This window comes from Chenopodium album, chromosome 23, assembly GCF_948465745.1.
Source record: "Chenopodium album chromosome 23, dcCheAlbu1.1, whole genome shotgun sequence".
Lineage (NCBI taxonomy): Eukaryota > Viridiplantae > Streptophyta > Magnoliopsida > Caryophyllales > Amaranthaceae > Chenopodium > Chenopodium album.
In genome coordinates, this window is record NC_137856.1 from 34,713,859 (window position 1) to 34,735,858 (window position 22,000).

At 32.6% G+C, this 22,000-nt stretch overlaps 2 protein-coding genes and 1 non-coding gene across 3 annotated transcripts; all 3 read right to left on the reverse strand.

The window, feature by feature from the left end:
- Positions 1–5,830: 5,830 nt before the first annotated feature.
- On the reverse strand, positions 5,831–5,910 carry TRNAL-UAG (transfer RNA leucine (anticodon UAG)). The gene has a single exon. It is a non-coding gene; the product is annotated as a tRNA-Leu (tRNA).
- Positions 5,911–7,573: 1,663 nt separating this feature from the next.
- Positions 7,574–8,902, reverse strand: LOC145608297 (homeobox-leucine zipper protein ATHB-12-like). Its single transcript, XM_081663914.1, has 2 exons — positions 8,352–8,902; positions 7,574–8,260 (listed from the first exon to the last, which is right to left on the reverse strand). The coding sequence occupies exons 1-2, from the start codon at positions 8,727–8,729 to the stop codon at positions 7,910–7,912; spliced, it is 729 nt and encodes a 242-aa protein (XP_081520040.1). The 5' UTR covers positions 8,730–8,902; the 3' UTR covers positions 7,574–7,909.
- A 9,093-nt stretch (positions 8,903–17,995) lies between these two features.
- On the reverse strand, positions 17,996–20,783 carry LOC145607768 (ubiquitin-ribosomal protein eL40 fusion protein-like). Its single transcript, XM_081663357.1, has 5 exons — positions 20,600–20,783; positions 19,343–19,429; positions 18,976–19,078; positions 18,387–18,453; positions 17,996–18,290 (listed from the first exon to the last, which is right to left on the reverse strand). Exons 1-5 carry the CDS (start codon positions 20,700–20,702, stop codon positions 18,264–18,266), a joined length of 387 nt encoding a protein of 128 aa, XP_081519483.1. The 5' UTR covers positions 20,703–20,783; the 3' UTR covers positions 17,996–18,263.
- Between the last annotated feature and the right edge of the window lie 1,217 nt (positions 20,784–22,000).

Here is a 22,000-nt window from a genome sequence, read left to right on the forward strand (position 1 = left end):
TCTAAGAAATGATTTTGACACATCGTTAATTGATTTTGACACACCCTATGTAGGGATGTCAATGGGGCAGGGATGGGTCTCGATTTGGCGGGTGGTGGGGCGAGGATGGAGATAAAGACCATACCCGTCATGGGTGATAGGGCAGGGGTGGATTTTAAGTTGTACTCGCCTCATCCCCGCCCCGCCCCGCCCCGCCAATTCGTACCCGCCCCATCCCCTCCTCATACCCACATCTATATATCTTTAAAAGCAAAATTATATACTTTTATACTATTTTATAAAATAATTACGTGAAATAAAATATTAATTATAATACTTTGTAATACACTTATATTATAAACAAAAATGTGTCTAATATTAAGAATGTTTTTTTTATTATTATTATAATCGGTATTAATTATGTAGGATTGTGTATTTGAGAGACGGAGATTGGGTGGGATTATACGGGTCTTTGGTGGGGATTAGGTGATGATGGATATCCAAGTCGGGGGTAGGGCGGGGATGATTTTGGAATTGTACCCGTCGGGGCGAGGATGGGGTTGAATATTGGACCCGCCGCGGGGATGGAGATAGGGATGGGGATGAAAATGTTAGGCGGGGATAGGGATGGGAAGGCCAACATCAGCCCCAACCCGCCCCATTGACAGCTCTAACCCTATGTGAGAGCAAAGTTTTTTATGTTCCTCTCACATGGAAGTGTGTCAATATGAATAAAGGGTGTGTCAAAATAATATAAAATTGTATTAGGAGGGAAAAAAAAAATACTTGAAGCCAAAATGAAGAGGGGAAGAGCGAAAGTATTTTGTGAAAATAGTGGCACCAAATTGAAAACAAGAGAGAGAAAATGAAATGGGAATACAAGTATTAATCAAAGTTGTAATCCTTTTCTGAAATAAATCATAAAATGTCAAAACCGTAATCATTCTCATTGTAAGAGTTTTTAGTTTTTCATGTACAATAAGAGAAATTATCCTCGTAGCTACAACAAAACATTAGATAATTGTCTCTCCGAAAAAACGATATGTTCTAAACATATGTGCGAGAGATGTTTAACACTGCAACATCTATTCAAGTAATTCATTTGTTTAAGGAAAATTTCACATTTGCTATCAGGGAAAGGACCTTAATTTACATTTGCTACCCCTTTAATTTTTTATTTTATTTTACTACCACCCAAATCCCAAAATTTTAGATATTTGACGGTCGTTACTATTTCCGTTAGTGGAGCCCAACCACCGTCCAACCACCTCACCGCCACCGCTCCATCTTCAACCACCCTCATTGCCACCATCCAACCTCCATTTCCCATCAATGTTGGTGCCCAAAGAATCCCACGGCAGCCGCGAACTCCACCAGCAGCTCACCTCCTTCCCAAACGCCACCAACACCTCCTCACCTTCGCACAACCACTAAGAACGAACCCCTTTCCCAGCCCGATTCCAGCGAACACCTTCACACAACCACGAATCAAAAACGACCCCATTCCTAGCTCGATTCCAGCTCAAACCCTATTCACCCATAAGCGCATAAGGTTCTCCATCCAACCACAAATTAAATCGCAAACCCTAGCCACCCAAATACCCAATCAGCCACCAACCCTCACGATAAAACCAATCAGCCACCAACCCTAAATTCGTTTTTCGTGGTTTTGGGGCGGTGATTTAGGGTTAGGGAGGCCGAAAACGCTGTAGGGGAAGGGGAGGGGGTCGATTCGGTGGAGGGAATGGGGTTGGGGGCGGATTCCGGGGGGTGGTTTTGGTTTTGGTTCGGGAGGGGGTCGATTCGGTGGAGTAAAATAAGTATTGGTGAAATGCTATTATTTATATATATGAGAAATATTATAATTTTAATTATAATAAAGTTAAAACGTAACTTACCCAATAAGGCCGCAGAAGAAACCTAATCCCATCATTTTCCAAGTGAGTTGGGATCGTTCTTGGGGATTCTTTCCCCTTCGGAAAACGAAATTATTTTAATAAAAATCAATTAGTAACGAAATACTCTTTATTAAATACACAATAAAATAAAGTAGATTAATAGAGTAATCGAAATGTGCTTACCATTCGAAGATGACAGCCAACAGTACAAGGAATATGGCTGCGATAGTCATAGTATATGCAACCATATTCTGTATCTTAAAATTTCTCTACTCTATGTATGCGTATGCAAGGGCGATCACGACTAGAAGCCTAGAATCAACTGAGCCTTGATCATTGCAAGTGTTGCCATAAATTAGAGGGTCATTTCTGAAAATTTGAAAACATACGTAATTAGAAACTAGCTAGTTATTTTAAGAGGTAAATATTGTAAATGCATGAGGTGCTCATAAACTAGCTAGTGCATATGAATTTAATAATTAATACCAGTATATATATATAATAAGCATGCATTCACATCAATAACCCATATAATCTAATATATATGTCCATAACTTTACCTTCTATACGTTGGTGGGTTCAAACAAATTTAAGTTAATTCTTTATCAAAAGTAAATGAATTTATTATCATAAATTATTAATAATAAATTATTAATAAAAAAACATTTATATAAACTTTCATTATGACTTAACAATCCTAAAAATAAATTTATATTATATATTATATATATATTGCACACATATTAAAAGGTGTCTGGAAAAGAGGTTTTGGACCTCTTAAGTAAACTACCCAGGTTCGTTGACGTTAGCCACTAACATTATGCATCTAACAAAAATAAGATGATGTGTATTCTTCTAATTGGTCATTTAGATATTTAAAAATATTTCCCACTTTAATTTGTTTCATGCCCTAATAATAATATATTGACTTTCGAAAAAAATTATATATTGACTTGATCATGCATAAACTCAAAAATGTCATTTTAAATTCACCACAGATTGAACCCTATATACTAATAAATATATTAATATATAGCAGCAAATATTTTACCTTGGTTACAAATGCCAGGTAGCGACCGGAGGCAAAGGCAAAGACGACTATTTTTGAAGTACGTGTTAACGTGTATGCTTGACTGCTTGGTTTTTTTACGACCGGCAGCAAATATTTTTGAAGTACGTGTTAACGAAGAAGAGAAATAGACTCAAAACGCAGACTCTTAAGCTTGGTTTAATTTGTTTCTCTCTCTAGAACTCTGATTTTTTGGAGGAAAGAGAAATTAAGTGGTAGAGGGATTAGAAGAAGCAGTGTTCGTTGAGAGTGACACCTTATGTGTGTGAGAGTGATTACCGATTAGATGTAGAGGTAGTTCAATAGTTGTGGCTTGTTACAGTTTATATAGTGTCACCTTATGTATAAATGTGTAATTAGCATCTTTAGGTGTGACATTAGTAATTTCGAGAGTGTAATTAGCAATTGATAATAATTAGGCTGTATAAATACCTCTACGTTGATCATGCATGCAAAAACTGACTATAACATCTTTTATTGCATTTGCTTTTCGGATTTGAATTGTTATGCTGCGCTGTGTTAATATATATTGCCTAATATAGTAATTAAAGTTGGAATAATAGCTAATCAGCTTTAAATTGCTTAGGAATTCAAGTACTAAGAGTGTAAATAAAACAAAAGCATTAAGTATGTAAGCCAAAAGAAGCATTACTAATGGTTCCACATAATTAAACATTAGGTTATAATGATAAAAATACACTAACAGTCTAACACCATGTCCTACTTCATATAGGCCATGTTTGGTAATTGGCTTTTTAATGGCTTTATGGTTGGCTTTTGGCTTTTTAAAGTGGTCAAACAGCCAAAAAATGTGTTTGGTAATTGGCTTTTTAGCGAAAAAGCTAGCTTTAAAGCCAAAATGAAAAAGCTGCTTTGAGTAGTTTTTTGTTGGCTTTTGGCTTGTTGGCCCACAAATTATCTAATAAACAGCCAACAACCAACAATTAATTTACCAAACACTTTTATAAACAGCCAGCTTAAACAGCCAATTTCAAAAGCCATTATAAATAGCCAAACATTCCAGCTGGTCAAACAAGCCAAGTGAACCAGCCAACAGCCAACCGCCAACAGCCATTTGCCAAACAAGGCCATAAAAAGAGAAGTGCGTGAGACGTAAAACCAATTTACATACAACTCAAACCAAGTAATTAATTAGTATGTAAAGTGAGAAAAGGTTAAAGTAATAATAGGCATATTAGGGTCATTTTTGGTCATGCAATTGATGTCAAAACTTCAGAAAATTGACTGTTTGAACCAGTTTCAAGTTATAAAACTTAAAAATAAGTATATTTGGTTACTTGTGAGTGTAAAATGTGACATTATTTGCACAAAAAAATGAATTTACAGCATTTATAGGCAAAGTAAAAGCTATTATAGGCATAATTTGGGCCATAGGGGTCATCAAATTGACTTTAAACTTGTTTTAAGTTATAAAAACCTAAAACCATGTATATATTGGTGGAGTGAGCTAAATTAATTTCCTGTAATTTTGATGAATTACCAAAAAGATTATTCAATGCTTAAATATTCAATGCATGTTGAGCTACTTGACAGAATGACTGTAGTAGATATTATGATGCATTATTGCATGTATATAGGGCCTGTTCTCTCACGTTGAAATTCAGTTCAGTTCAGCTCAGTTCAGTCAGTTCAGTTCAGCTCTTAATTTCCTTCTCTTATAAAATATTCATTTCAGCTCAGCTCAGCTCAGTTTAGTTTAGTTCAGCTCAACTCAGTTCAGTCAATGAGAACAAGTCCTTACTCCATACTTGTTATGGAGTGGAGTACTCCAAATATCTAATGAACTTATGGCATGTTATGGAATATAAGCACATTAGTCAAGGTTTCAGCCTGTTATGGTTATTCGTACTTTGTTAAGTCAAACAACCAAAAATATGATTGGTCTAGCTTAAAACTTAATCTTATCAGTCAAATTATCAACTTTACCACTTTTAAGTTAAACTCAAGAAATTGTAAATTTGTAATGTACACTCTAAAAATCTCTTATCAGCTTTTGTTGTTTCGGGTAAACTATTGAGTATAGCCTATATAGGAAGTTCAACATGTCGAAGAGAGGTTTTGGGCCTCCCAAGTCAATTGGCCAGTTTGACATTAGCCTCTAACACTTTAATGGATCAAATCCAACAAAAGGCCAGGTTTAGTACAATTATGTTTGTAATTTATTTTATTTTATTTTTTTTTATGGGAATTATGTTTGTAAACTTGATACTCCGTAGTATATAATTCTCCCTCCAATTTTTTTTTTTATTTTGATTGATTTTATAATATTCACACGCTTATGTTTGGTTGATGTTTTTTTGTAATTAACACACAGTATATATGAAAAAACATTGTCAATTGGGATTTTATTAGTCTCAAAAAATCTTATCATAAATCAAGTAAAAAAAATAAAAGAGTTAAGGAGGTATATATTAAATGAAAAGATATATCCGTTTTAAAAACAATGAAAAAATAAAATGATTTATATGTAGAAAATATCTCACATATAACTATATAAGCATTATACAAAACCTCAAAATCTCGAACATATGACCAGTTGAGTAGTTGACCACAAAATCCCAAGATAAATTCTCTACCATCTCCTTCGCAATAGCTTTATATGAACATAGGTACAACTGATATGTGAGTATACATACGGACTAAGGAGTAATGATTAATTATTCTGTTTATTTATTACACTAATGACTCGTCAAAAAAAAAAAAACATATAATTTGTCACTCGATAGAGTGATCCATTGAGTGATTACGGTTTAGATTTTTTTAAATTGGGCTTATATCGAACAACACAAGTAAGTGTCTTATGTTGATTACAAAAATGAAAAGTACAATGTAATATCAAGATATGGCAAAACAATAGAAAAAATGACAGCTGTGGGATTTGAACCCACGCCCTTTCGGACCAGAGCCTAAATCTGGCGCCTTAGACCACTCGGCCAAACTGTCTAATGTTTAATCAAAATAACAATTTTAGTAATATGTACTTTATATAAATATTGAGGTTTTATATTTGAAAGATTCCACCGACAGTGAGAAGATGAAATGAAGTATTTGTCTCGAATTATGTGGTGCAAATTATTATCTTAATTTACAGTAAACTGCAGTCACTATCATCTTGCCAACACAACATTATCAATTTCAAAGGTATTTTACTAGTTTTCTTTTGTTAATTTTTAACAATTTGTTTGTTGTTTCTTGCTACTACAAACCTAATCTTGCTTTAATATTGATAATAATGTTGGTCAATTGTTTAATCTTAGTAACTTTAATTAATTGCCCACTTGCTTAATTCTAATGACGTTTATTTTTAGCTTTCACTTTTTTAACAAAAATTTGTGTTTGTACCCCTTAATTGCTTTTGGCCCTTTAATTAGCATTGGATTTTAATTAATTTCTCAAGGACCCCATATTACCTAATCCATTGTATGTTTCTTATTTCAATTTCTCAGTGCTTTTGGGTCCCTCATTTTGATCAATTTCATGAATTTAGTTATACTTCTATAGGTATGTTTTAGGACCAAAATTGGAGTTCATATTAAAGGTAAATTGAGCTAATTTAAGCTGCATCATTTCATTATGCTAAATTATAGATTAAATTTATAAAGGACTGCATATACAAAATGTAAATCATCATAAATCTATGCGTTTTTCATATTATAGGTGAATTGAGCTAATTTAAGCTGCATTATCACATTATAAATTAAATTTATGATGGAAATTTGACATTGTTGATATTAAATTGACTAAGAATCCTAAAGTAGATCATCTTTCAGACTATATGGCTATGTATAGAAAGGTCACATTAACAAATTGGAATTGTAGAGTAAAATATTGCAAGTTGAAGTTAGATATAGAAAATTGGTTGATCCTGCTAGTTGGTGTTTATTTAGCTTTTTATATCAACTGTACTGCTTGCACTAGAAAGATGCTGCAACATGATATTGCTTTTTGGAATATGCCTTCTTGTGTTACTATATGGAGGCACGAGCTTGGTGTTTCGCGGTATCTTGCATACTACTATTCATACTTTCATGAGTTGTTGGCTACTTGCTCAGTTTCTAGGTGTTAGTCCTCTTCCAGCATGCATAACTCACTTCATTCAATTTGGCTCGAATTCTAGTTCCCGCCTTATTGTGATCAATTATATTAATTTCTATTGTAGGCATACCCATGCTCTGAGGACTGCGAAATTGTGAAATGAATGACATACAAATCATGAAGATAGCATACTATGACTAGAAGTCCTCTGTTCTTGCTTCAGTTGCTAAAATTTTATAATCAAGGTTAAAGTTCCTTGTAGATTGATCAGGAATCTAAGATATTCATGATATTCATTACAGTACTTTTTTTCCTATTCGCGATTGTGTGGTCATGTTGTTTATTTTTTTTAATAAATTTCCTAGTTGATTGATCAGGAATCTAAAATATGTCTCACTTTGTTGTTCACTTTTGTGCTAACTTTCTGAGTCGACTGTACTTGAGGCTCCTGATCACCTGATGAGTAACTTCTATTTGCATTTTGCAGACTAATATAAGAATTCTGTGGAATTTGAGTTATAGTATCATCTTTGTATCTTAGGTTGTTGCAAATGAATATAAAACTTATAGATTCATGCTAAAATTGGTGAATTATTATTCTCTAAAAACATTTCACTAATTTACAATCTATACATACTGAATTCTAAATGTTTTCTACAAACTAGCTCTCTCATCTCTAGTCAGACACAGAGATGCTCACACAATCATGCAACCACATAAATAACAAAACACTGCACTTATTTTTGTCATTGTCAGTGGCATCGCCAAGCTACCTATAGTTGAGTAATCCCTTGTTACCTTCTAAGAATCAGGGCCTTGGTTGAATGCCGTCTGAACTTTCGTTGTTATCGTCTCCAATCAAAGAGCAACACATTCATTTCCTGTCACTTTGTTTTAAACAGATGCATCAGGACCAGGTATCCCACCAGTGGGAAGTGGTACTTGTCGGATCAAACAGACTCCCGGCATCAAAGCTGCACCATTTCATCGGTGATATCAATGAACCATCTATGTGCTCGCTTACTTTCAGAAGTTCAGGCTCCTCCTGCCCCAAATACGCTATATTTCCACTTCTATCATCGTCAGAGTAAAGTGCCCCTTGGTTGTCCATTTCTTCCTGTAAGCTGCTTGATCTTGCTGTTATTCCTGCATCAATTTCACCATTTTCTCTGCTCATATCTTGGTCGTTGGCTTCAATATCCTTGCATACATTCTTTCTGTCATGCGATTTTTCTAATAGACTACGTAGTTCCTGCAACTGTTGAAAATCATACTGTTAGTCTGCATATTCTACTACTGCAGAATAATATACAAGAAAAATTTAGGGAGTATAGTAGAAGCAAAGATACCTGTTCCAGCAAGGACTCTCTTTCTTTTTTGATGCCTTCTAGCCGAACTTTTAGATTATCATAGTTGGATTTGAGTACTCTGTAGTTCTTCTCAATCTGCTTCGACTTCCACCTAGCTCGTTTGTTTTGAAACCATATAGCAACCTGTCGAGGCTGCAGCCCCAACTCTCGAGCCACTTGCACCTTCTTCCTTGGCTCAAGCTTAGTTTCCGATTCAAATATAGTTTCAAGTGACTTAACTTGCTCGTCACTAAACCTCCTCTTGTTCCTACTCCTCCTCTTCCTTGCAGTTGGTAGCTCATCTTCGCCACTCAAGGGCTCAACCTCGAAATCAGCTTCTGTTGCTTCTGGGGAGGGCTCTCTTCCTTGCATCATCATATTTCTTTTAATAAGTGAAAACAACTCCACTCTCAACTCAAAGTACTTATGATCATGAATTGAATATGTTTTAGAGTCTTGTATAAGAGGACATGTTTGGGGATATATAGTCAGCCATGTAAAAAAAAAGTAATATTATTGTCACTTTCATGCTAATAGAAGGTTTTTAATGATGGCTTATCTAAAGCCAATGGGGCCAGTTATCGTAGGAAGCTTTCTCACTCATTTGTGGAGTATATCATATATATGTACACATCTATGTAATCTTCTTGCAACTACTATAAAAAACCACAAATGTCATCACATAAAATGTTATTAAATTAGAATTAATACATAGTACCGTCTTTTTTGTTTTATACTTAATTACTTGTGTATATTTTTATGTATTACTGGTCAATTTTATGGTTGGCATGTGTGAGATTAATTGATCTAACTGTGTCAATTATTTTAAAACGGATGAAGTATAATTTTTATTTTTATCGTATTCACTGATCAAATTGGCATGTGTGACAGTGTGAGGTTAATTGGTTTAACTGTGTCAATTATTCTAAAACAGATGAAGTACAATTTTATACTCCGTATTATATTTTTATCGTATTCACAGATCGAGTTGCAGACTTGCAGCTGTATTTGCTTTTTGAATACGTTCAACGGCTATTATGGGTGCAGGTATTTTTGCTTGTTGATAGCAGACCCACCATAGGATGGTTATGGTTTTGGGAGTTTTCATATGAAAAAGACAGGAATGAGATTTTAGCGTCTAAATATCTTCGTCTCTGAACCTCTCATAGTGCAGCAGTTGGTCCATTCTCTATTTACCTCGTCTACTCTCTAAAGCGCCTGCATTTTAACCACCATTGTCACTTCGATTTACTGTGGATAAGACGAGACTGTGAAAAGGGAAGATTTTGGTATGTGAATTTTCTTTACTTTTAATGGCCAAAGGTGAATTGATGTCTCTGCTTTCTAGCTTAATGTTACAAACAAAAGTGTGCTACGTGCTAGTGAACGTGTGTGTCGCTAGCTACTGTGTTAAACACTATTCTTTAGCAGTCGAGATCTTCTTTTCCCCTCGGTTACATCTTATGTCTCATTATCTATAATCAATGAATCATAACACGTAATTGGTATTATATATCTTCGTGACATGTCTAACTTAAAAGAAGCCGGGATTTGAGACTAATATTGGACATATTTTCTTCAGCGTTCTTGAATCAGTTATGGGTTTAGCCTGCACCCAATTTAGAGACTAGAGGGTACATGAGAGTTGTAACCTTGACGCACAATTACATTTTATATTTTCTTTTGTACTTGACATTATGTTTTGTACTCAAGGTAACGAGTCATTTTCATCTTGATTAACATTATGTGGTATTGTCAAGTGTGGTTTCTTTTGGTAATAGTTTTGAAAAGCTAACAGGTGGTGGGTGGTCCTGGTTATTGAAATTCATTGAATCAAAAAATCGGCCGCAGAAGAGGCAAAAAGCGATAGCGATACAAGCTCATTAATTCGATCACTCTTGCTCACATTGCCTGTTCTTGCGGATCACTTGTAGCTTAGTGGTACACATTTTTGTTTCTTCCAACTTTCCACTTAAATTAACGACTATGAATGACCCAAGGTTTTAAGCTCAAATTCAAGCTAAGCTTATGGTTTTGTAAGGCTAGACAGTTCGAGCTTGAGCTTGAGCTTGAGCTTGAGCTTGAGCTTGTGCTTGTGCTTGTGCTTGTGCTTGAGCTTAGCTAGGTAGGTTTATAAATCTAATATGTAAATTTAACTTTTTTTTGAGGGAAATATGTAAATTTCACTTTGTTTCGCTTAAATATGTTTGAAGGGAAAATAAACAAACGAAATTTAAATCAATAATTTAAAAGAAATAGACGTCTTAAGATATTCTTACCTCTAATCAATTCCTACCTCAAAACAAGATCTTTAAACGGGTCAATAAAAAGTTAAGAGTTAAATTTTGACCGAGATAAGCCTTAGAGCTAATCAAGCTAATAATGCAAACTTTACTTATAATGTCATCACACTTTACAAAGTTGATTTGTACTTAACACACTTGATTTAAATTGACTCATTTTGGCTCTGTAATTCAAAAGTGTTAAAATTAGATAACTCAGAGTTATTACTCGAGTAGAATTCAACCCCGAATTCTTGCAAATAAATTTACAAAGGATTGATATTTAGCACGAAATTCTCGTGCATACATGGCCCTATCAACTTATTAAATACGTAGTAGTATGAGTAAATGCAAATTTAAAGGTCCATTGATACAGATAGGTATTGAAAGATTTGAACCAAATCTAATAAATACGAATTGAAGTACATTACCTTTGGAAATTTATCAATTGAGCACACAAAAATCTGTAAAACTTTATACTACATTCTTTCCTCCATTGCTGGCAATAGCATAGTTTGTCGAGAATCTTAATTTGTCAATTTTGTAACTATTGATACGGCTGAATCTTAAGATCAAATTTGGTCCACCAGATTAATTACCATCCACTAGATCTTTATAATATCAATTGGTTCATTATTTCCAGATTACGAGAATGACGTGGATTTTTAAAATATCACTTACTAAGTAACTATTGAATCAATTTTATATATGTCATTTCTTGGTGAGATGATCAGTCATTATTACTAGATTTAACAAAACTTATGGATGAGTAATGTTTAAGCTAGGAGACAAACATTGTGATGAGTTGGTGCTTTTTTTTAAGAAGTTTTAGTATATTATTATAATTATATGCTTTGGATGAGCTAGGTGACATTATTATTTGGACCCTTTTGAGTTTTGGAACATTTTGCTTTTGATGCTTGAATATTCAATGCATGTTGAGCTACTTGATAGTAGTAGATATTATGATGTATTATTGTATATACTTGTTTATGGAGTGGAGTTCTCCAAATATCTAATGAACTTATGGCATGTAATGGAAATATATATGATGCTATTACTCAAGGTTTCGACGTATTTTGGTACTTTGTTAAGTTAATTAATTGGCCTTTGTTTTTTATCATGTGGTTAAACAATCAAAAGATATTCAACAACTTAAAACTCGATCTTATCAGTCAAAATATCAATTTTACCACGTTTCTTTGTAAAACAATTAATTATTACAATTACAGATAAAACAATTGAGGTAAATCAAAGATAATTTGTTCTACAAAAAAAATTTGCCTATTTAAAGGTGTTATTAGATTTTTTTTTTTTAAATTTTTTTTTATCGTCACTAATATTATTTCTCTTGTGATTTCCCGCATCTTAGCTAACAACTTTTCTTTCTCTATATCCACTTTCAATTTTATTTTTCACATTAGCAACTTATCTCAACTTTCGTGTAACAAGCAAACAAGAAGATACTCAAAGCCAAACTCCTTTGCTTTAACATATCAACTTTTAATTAGACCTTAAAGATGCAAAGATTAATGTTACAAGCAAGTAACAAGATATTAATCCTCAAATTGTTAGCTTAATCGTGTTTCTCCAACTTAAAGTAGAAGATTTTGAGTGTTTAATTCGGACAAACTAAGGTGGAGGTGACCAAGTGGATACTAACATCATTTGCCTTTACTACAAATTAAGCAGATAAGAACTCAAAAGGGGAATAATTAAAAGAATTATGATACGCTGAATAAACAAGTGGCTTTATGAAAGTGAGAGGACTATCATTTTCGCCTAATAAATCCAAATAACAAAGGATAAATAATAAGAGAAAAGAAGGAAAGTCTTTGTTTTTCTTTGTGAGTTGTACGTGTAATAAATAATAATATACTAATAATGTATAATTTATCAAATTATATTTTTGAAAAAACTTTATTCTAAGGTTTGATTTGAAAAAATTTGTGTGAATTTTTCTTTGTATTGACTTAAATTTTGTTCATGTCCCTTTTCTTAAACTAAATTAGAAACATTAATTTGCTTTAAATTTGAGAAAATGAGATGCATGTTTGTCCTTCTAACTAAAAATATATAATTTTGTAATTATGAAATGTAATGTTAGATTACATCATGGTGGGTTGGGACCATTTGGACCAATTCTTAGTTAGTACAATATTGTGTCAATTAGCTTGGAGTTGCCCAAAGGATTAGTACATCATACATTTCTCTATCTTCTTGACAAAAAAAGCTAAAAGTAAATAAATAAAGATGTTCCAATTTGATTGGGCCATTTCATGAATTTAGTTGTTTTGATTGAATAGAACAAATTAAATTGAAGATTTCACTTCATGAATATTCCACATAGTTGTATTTTCTAATGGATAAGGGAATTCATAGCTTGAGGATTCTTAGTGTATACTAGCTAGTGTATTAGTTTGTTAACTATCAATTAACCTTGGTTTTAAGTGTTCGTTTATCCATGAGATTTAATTTCGAGTCTTGAGTATCTTTTATTTTCCTTTATATTAGGATTTTCTTTTTTTATAATGAAATCCTCTCAACTCTCAAGTATATATATATATATATTATCCGCCAACAATTGTAAAAATTACAATTTTACTTTATATATCTGTAGGGAATATTTCAAGCATTATGATAACCCCAAACTTGAACCCCACTGTGATCATACACTAAAGTACGGTGGCGTTCCAAAGGGAAAGAAAAAGAGCAAAAAGAGTCGCCAACAAGTTTTAGGAACTTGTAAACCCAAAAGACAATCCAAAAGGACCATCAACTCCATAAGGTCTTGAACCAAACAGGGTCCGGGGATGAGGGTACGAATCCAATCTACAAAAGAAAGGACCCGCCCTATAAAATAGGCCTCTACTTTGTTCTGCTCGTATTCATGTGCACTTTTCGAATAACATACAAACATTATATTAAACCTACCCTGTTTAATCTATGTTGGTTGAATATTAATGCACAAATAAAACTATTATTGGCGATCACTTGAGTTAAAATCACATTAGCCTAAACCAAATTAATAATTATCTTATTAAGCGTGATTTCAAGTACAAATTCCCTTTAACAATCATAAAAGGTGTGATCAAGCAATAACAATAAAATAAAACAAGCAACATAAGCATAAAGCAATAATAAATAATAACGATAATACCATGATAAGGCATAATAAAGCTTAATAATAATAACAAGATCCTAGGCATGATACTAACAAGATTAATAACAAACCCTAGCATGTCACTAAACAATAAAGATCAAAGCTTTAAACCTAACATGGCACTAACATGATATTAGAAAGAGTAAAGGCATCCTAAACATGATTCTAGAAAGCATAAAATAACATCCTAACATGATACTAGGAATTAAAAACATCCTAACATGATACTAGGAATATTAAACAATAATAAGCATGCAATCTACATTGAAAGAGAGTAATAAGATTACATACTTTGAAGCCTCGTACCTCTTTCTAATAACAAAATACACAAGTTAGTAACTTCAATGAAAATAATAAAGAATTATTAAAGAATTAAAGAATTAAATTGAAATCAAATTAAATAAAGTTTTGACTAGTTTTGGACCAAACCCTCAGAAATTATCAACATTTGCACGTCTAGGGCGAAGACAACTTCGAACTTGGCTAAGTGTTTCAAGATCTTGTGAATGCGGAATTGTGTATTTTGAAAAGCTAGTTTAGAAAGAGAGAGGAAGAAAGCATATATTGCTCAAGAGAGAATTAAGGATGAGTTAATGAGAATTGATTGTAGATGAGAATTGATGATACTGAAAACAGGAATTCGGACCCTATTTATAATGAAAATAGTCCGGAAAATCATAGAATTTGATAAGGAATAAAACTACACGCTGTCGCCAGGAATCGACTCTGTCGCGACGCGACAATATCTGTCGCGAGGCGACAGGGTCTGTCGCGCGGCGACAGATTCTGTCGCGTGGCGACAGACTTGTCGTTTGGCGACAACCTGTATTAGCGCGTTTTCTTCACGCGGAATCCGATCTTTAATCAACTTGATCTACGGAATCCGTACAAAAGATAAAATACGTATTTTTAAGACAATGAAACGATATTTTACTCCAAATAAAAGTCTATTTTAAAATAATTAATTATTAAATCTAATAATATTAGAATTAAAAAGAACTTTCTAGAAACTTCTAGAAAACTATAATTAATCATAATAATTTTAGGAATAATAATTAACATTGGGCCCTCCTCTAGATCATTGGGCCGCATTTAAATAATCAACCAGGCCCAGTTTAGTATTTTGGCCATAACTTCCTCATTATTCATCGGAATTGGGCTTATAATATATCGTTGGAAAGGTCTTTTCGAGCCCCATCCATCAACACTATTATTGGACCTTAATTATGGACCAAACTAAACTGGTTTGGCTATTTTCAAATAAAAAAAGTCATTTTCAAAAACAGAGAGAAGAGAATTTTAATCAAAACTAAACCGCAACACTTGACTTTCAACCACTTTCACCTAATTCGATAATGGTTCGACATGAAAGGCATTCATCACTGGGTTTGGTTTTGGGGAGACACAAATGGGTGTCTACAATATCTTGTAAAACAAACGTGATTAAAAGAAGGGTTAAATTACAATTTTACTTTATATATCTTGTAAAACAAACGTGATTAAAAGAAGGGTTAAATTACAATTTTACTTTATATATCTTGTAAAACAAACGTGATTAAAAGAAGGGTTAAATTACAATTTTACTTTATATATCTTGTAAAACAAACGTGATTAAAAGAAGGGTTAAATTACAATTTTACTCCTCGAAAAATTACTAATTTGAAGTTAAAATGACCCAACTCAAGTGACCTTTTTCAACTTATTAATTAGTTACTTGACCATTAAGCTAAGTACCTCTTTGCTCCTTATGCAATAGACATGATGAGAAATAATTGTACATATTAATTTTAGACATGATGAGAAATAATTGTACATATCAATTTGGGTAAGGGGATGATCGATGAAGTTGGTAAGGAAAAGGATAGTAGTAAAAATTCACAGCAAATGAAGGAGTCCTTAGGCCTTAAATAATTCAGCACAACTTGACTTGGATCAACAAATGTAATACGAAGTATATAAATGAGTTGTCTAATGAGTGTAATTTACTTTCGATGCAATGGTTTCATTGTATTACTTTAAACTAACAGAGTACTTATTAATAATTACGAGTATATTAAAACAATAAAACCTAGTGTAAACTAATGATGACAAATTTGTATCCAAAGTTTCAACTTGCTAAATGAGTTAAGCTTGAATTATTTATTCAAACATTAAACCTTCAAAAATAATAATCTCAACACAGCACCAACTTAGCCAATTTTTAAAGTCAATTTATTTTTCCTATCAAATTTCATTATTAAGGAGATTTTTTTTTTTTTTGAGAAATTAATTAAGGATATTCAATTTGTTTTTGTGGGAGTATTATGCAAATTCTATTTTACACCTAGGTGACACAATGGCATAAACACATGCACACAGCACACATACAAGAGGTACATACTTAAATCTTGCATAACACAAACGATCATATATAATTTCATTGGTAAATTTGGAATTCATTCTAGTTGTCAACTTGTCATAATTCATGAAGAAACTTCTTATTTTCCAAGGTTTTGGGCCCTAGGTCATTAGGGTTCTCATTTTTGTTGGTAAATGACAAGATAGAAAAAATCATAAATTCATTGACACTTAGTAAGATAATAAAAGTTGTACTAACTAAAGTGAAATTGCTTGATAAAAAGACAAGTTAGGCAAAAAGAAAAGCGTTGTGTACCCCTCAAATTTTCAAAGTATGTCTTTATCATTTTTATTTATATCTTATAATATGGACAAGTAATTTAACCTTGTCTGTCGAAATCCTGAAGACTATGCCATCAATTTTAAATGAAATTTGTACTTTTTTTATTAAAAAAAAAAATCTAAGAATATGGTAAAGTGGGGTTAAATACTTGCAACTATTACTGAAAATGACACTCTAATTTGTCTTTAAACGGCTATAATTATCATGTTAAATCTTAACAATTAATGTCTAATTAATTTGATCCCATAGAAAAACTTAATGACGGCAAATCCAAATATGGTATGTTGCTTCAAGGAATGAGATGGGACACATGTAGACAAATGAGTGGTGTGATATGGCAGTCGTTAAAGGTTTCATGCATAATTTGGACTGCCTAAAATGTTTCATTATCTTAATTATAATTAAATCTTGGTGGAAAAGCTTAAGGATTTGACTAGCTTTCAAAAATAGAAAGGATTAATTTGAAGTCATATACAATCTTGTTCCAATTTATGATAAAAAATCGATCATTTCAAAGACTACTTAAAAATCTCTTCCCCCACTAAGGGAATGAATAATTTGGTTCCACATGTGATATGTTGGCCACCATTTTATTTTAGAAGCTGATTTCTAGAATGTTTTAGTGCTTAAACTTCGAAGTTAAGTTTGATTTAATATTCTCACAAACGAGTAAAAAATAAATACTAATAAGACAGTTGTCCTAAGGTTGAGATCAAGGTCAGCGTACGATAGATCACATTTTAAACTGTATATAAGTTCATTTGAACATAAAAATTAAAAAATGATTAAAAAATAGTTGTAGAGAAAAAATATCAAAATAATTAGGAAAATAAGATCAAAATTGTTCTCAAGGATGACTTATTTGTTTGATGAGTGTTGGATATTTATCATGTAATTAACCTCTTAGTCCCAAGATGTAGCATAATATAGAGGTGGCAAAAGTTAACCAAACTTGATTATTAGACCTAAACCCAATCTGAAAATCACACATTTGATTTATTATCAATTGACACATAATATTTTTGAAATTTAATTCTCTGCAAGCAGATTATATGAATAGCTTAAGAATCAAAATATTGCAAATTTGCAAGTCAAAAAAAACAAACGGATTGAGTATACGAGTATAAAAAAAATGAGTGCATTAAGGTGTTGGTAACAAGTGGGCTTCAATTGACCATCATGGGAAATAAGTGGGCTTCAAAAATTTGGCCCAACCCCAATACAAGTGTAGTGATTACAGAAATAATATGAAAATCACCTTTAATAAGTAAAGTCGAGTTTCAATTAATGAAAGTCATTCAAATTTACTGAAAATACAGTTTCAAAAGGTCCAAGAGTAAATCAAAAGTCACATATTAGTTTTTCAAAAAACATCACATACTATATTAGAGATGATGATCTTCAGTAATTAGTCTCTCTCTCAATTTGTCACATTGATTTATAATTTTAATCAAGAGAGTGATCAAGGATTCCAAAAAAACCACAAATATGACTGAAAACAATTCTAAAAACAGCAGACTAATAAAATGCAAATTGTCTTACTAATATGAATATTCAAAAACCAAAGGCAACAAAATTATCTGATTTCTGGACAAATAAGACTACTAAGGAAGATGTACGCCTTATTTAAAGATAAAAATATAGTAATACTACTAGAACTAAAAGATCAAATGTTTTAAAGCTAATTTGAGTAAACCCCTCCTACGAGCCATAGTTAAACAGCTTAGTCCGAACACCAGCACCATGGAAACCGTTGCCCGAACATTAGCTGCAAACAACTGGTCGCTCTACTTGATCTTCTTCTTTGGCCTCAACTGCAAACCAACAGTGAAATTAATCAATTTCAAACCAAAACAGCCACAAAACAAGGGCAAGTTCATTAACTGAAAGGCTAAATGTATCAACTTTACCTGGTTGCTGTGGCCACATTTCTTCTTCCTGCAGTTAACAGCACGAGGATGCAGGCGAGCATAACACCTAGAAGATTTAAGATCGAATTAGAGTGCCATCAACCGACAAAAGACACTGTTATGATCATGACCAGAGCTAACATTGGAGAACATTTCCATGCAGATCAACAAGAAATATCAAATTGTAATGCAACTCAATGTGGTTTAAGATAGAACTCTCAATGATAACGAGGATACATTCCGGTTAGGAAAGCTAATGACCGGTTCTTCCTTCTAATGACCGGCTGGATCAAAGACATGTAAGATTGAAGATTAGAGGTAAAAAAACGACATTTTATACGCAATTTGAACTCAAATTAACCGTACCAATAAATGAACCAAACACCATATAATTATGCTCATGACCTCATGAATTCAACCAAGGCATTAGTTAAAATCTTGATTGTTACTATGCTCAATGTTAGCCTTATTAAGAGGATGCTCCATTAACAAAAGGAGACGGCACACAAGATTATATCAATGACAATTGCAAACCTCTGCCATCAAAAGCATATATTTAAGAAAACAAAAAATTAACAAAGATACTTACTTGCGGCAAATCATCTTGTCCTGGTTGAATTTCCTAGCTAGGGCCATCAGAGAAGGCTCAATAATTCCACCACGGAGCCTCAGGACCAGATGAAGGGTAGACTCTGCAATTGCACAACATTAAATCAAATGATCAAATATATGAATATAAGTATTACAGAAAATCAATACAGAATCAGAAAGGAATTAAATATTACAAAGCATTCGTAGATTAATAGGAAATTGGCTTGGAATTTAAATTGAAGTACATATATATAATTTCTATGAGAATCGAGGTGTAACCGTTTCACTATGTTAGGCATGCCTATATATAATCACAAGAACTTAACCAATAAAAAAAGGAAAGCTGTAAAAGCAGAGCAACTAACCCTTTTGAATGTTGTAGTCAGCAAGAGTGCGGCCATCTTCAAGCTGCTTGCCGGCGAAGATCAGCCTCTGCTGGTCTGGTGGAATGCCTGTTGCAATGAAATTCATCAATATCCCTCTCAATTGATGCATCAAAATTCACTAATGTGAATAAACTAAAAAGCTAAGACACACTATTAACCCATACGTCAATATATATTACATTAAAAGCCAGCACAATTACATGCTTAGCTTGTAACTTACAAAAGCTACCTATTAGGTTTAACACATTCAATGAGTGAAAACTATAAAGATAATATACTTAAAAAAATAATAATAAAATCAATTGACCATACACACAAAGATCAAACTGCAATACCCTAATATCAAACACTATGCCAATGTCATGTTAAATCAACAAACATTGATAGTAATATAAATTCCAAAATAAATGTGAATCAAATTACAGAAATTCAATTTCAAAAAATTTTCCAACTTCTACATTCTAAAACCTTACTAAAGATCACACCTTCACTGTAACCCACATCAAATTTCAATTACCCACTATACAAGTTCCATAGATAAGTACATTAACGATTTTCCAATTAAATTTATACAATGTCAAAACTCAAATTTAAATTACCAACTTCAAATCACAATCAATCACAAATAAAAGTTTAATTATAAGCAAATTGAAGTTTAAATTCAATTTAACTTGCATAATTTAATCTCAATTGTTCAAAATCAATATCACCTGTATCAAAATTGATCACTCACAAATCATTTAATAAATTAAATTATAGCTGTCATCCAAAAATTTCAATTACAAGCAGATTAAAGTTTAAATTCAATCTCAACTGTATATGAAAATCTCAATTGTTAAATTTCAATTATCACCCATATCAAAATTCAATAATCAATAAAGTTCCAATTTAAACTAAAGCTTTCAGTCAAATTACACAAGTAACAACTATAAAGATCATACCTTTATCATCACCCACTTCACATTCCAATCACCAATATATTAAATATCAAAACATAATCAAATCAAAGCCATAATTCAATTCCCAATCAACCGAATTCAACACATAAAAACATAAAAATTAAACCTTTATCATCACCCGCATCAAAATTCAATCACCCACAAAATCATAATTGAAATAATAACCAAATTAAAACAAAATCAATCACCCATAAAATCAAAATTATAAAATAACCAAATCAAACAATACAAACCAACAAAAGGTAAAAATTCAAATAAAACCCATCAAAAATTATACCTTCCTTGTCTTGAATCTTAGTTTTGACATTGTCAATAGTGTCGCTTGATTCAACTTCAAGGGTGATGGTTTTCCCAGTAAGAGTTTTCACAAAGATCTGCATCTTGAATGACCTTCCTACCCTCTCGTTTAGAATTCTGTCTTTACTTTTTTTCGCGAAATTGTGAGAAACGGAGGAAGGCGATAACTTTTTTCTGAGGTGTGAGTTTGGGTTTTATAGTGCTTGGGTTGAAAATGATAAAATTAGGGTTTTTCCGTTTTACCGGGGTATAGGGTTTTGGAAAGCTCTTAGGAGGGTAGTTTAGTCATTGAAATACTCTGTATTTTGTGTATGCAACGAAAACGCATCGTTTTAATTCATATTAAAATTTATGAGGTTTACTTCAAAAAAAAAAAAAATAGGTAAACAAGTAAGGTTCATTGCACTTTTGAAGTACCACAGCATGAGGGTTTGTTCACATTTACTGAACTGAGTAGAACTAAACTAAACTAATTGGAGCTGAACTAAACTGAACTGAACTGAAGTACTGAACTGAATAGAAGAGCTGAAATGAATATTTTACGAGAGAAGGAAATTAGGAGCTGTACAGAACTAACTAATTGGAGCTGAACTAAAATAAATTGATTGGAGCTGAACTGAAATGAACTGAACTGAATTGATATTAAGCTGGAATAAACAAGCTAAGCCCTGAGTTAAGCATAAGTTAAGGTTCTTAAATCACCATAAGTCCATAACTATATTGTTGTCCCACACTTTGGCCTAGGTTCTCATCACTAGAATTAGGGTATCAAATACTGAAATAAGTATCATTAGGGTATCATATAAGTATCATTGGGTTAAATAACTTAGATTTGTGAGTTATGCGTTATACGGAGTATAAAAATATTAGCTCAATTTTTTTAATTTATTCCACGTAAATGAAAAGTATTCGAGTCCATTCGTCTATCTTGCTATTAGAGGTGGTTATTGGACAGGGCAGCCAAATGATAATAGGGTCAGAGCCAAGCTTATAGGGCTTTTAATAGACAGGGCTATTAATGGACAGGGCCCTTATTAGGTAGGGTCCATATAGGGCCAACATGTTTTTCCAATTTAGTTGATAAAGAAAATACATAATGTAAAAATAATTATATAGATTAATTTGTATTCATATGTATTTAATAATGGCTTTGTCCAATATTTATTTTAATTGATATTTTGTAGGCCCGCCCATTATTGACCCGCGACCCGCATTGACCTGACCCTATAAAATGTGACCCTCTTTGACCCTGACCCGCACCGACCCTGACCCGACCCGCCCAATAACCAGGTCTGCTTGCCATTGTACACCATCTTTTAACACAAAATAGGCAAAGCAAATCAATCTCCCAACCCTGGCCTCAATGACTAAATCAATATGC

Coding starts and splice junctions, on each gene's coding strand:
- LOC145608297 (XM_081663914.1), bottom strand. CDS start 8,729: ATGATGATGCAAGGAAGAGAGCCCTCCCCAGAAGCAACAGAAGCTGAT. Junction 8,261..8,351: donor GAGAGTCCTTGCTGGAACAG/GTATCTTTGCTT, acceptor GATTTTCAACAG/TTGCAGGAACTACGTAGTCT.
- LOC145607768 (XM_081663357.1), bottom strand. CDS start 20,702: ATGCAGATCTTTGTGAAAACTCTTACTGGGAAAACCATCACCCTTGAA. Junction 19,430..20,599: donor TAAGATTCAAGACAAGGAAG/GTATAATTTTTG, acceptor TCATTGCAACAG/GCATTCCACCAGACCAGCAG. Junction 18,454..18,975: donor GACAAGATGATTTGCCGCAA/GTAAGTATCTTT, acceptor TAAATCTTCTAG/GTGTTATGCTCGCCTGCATC.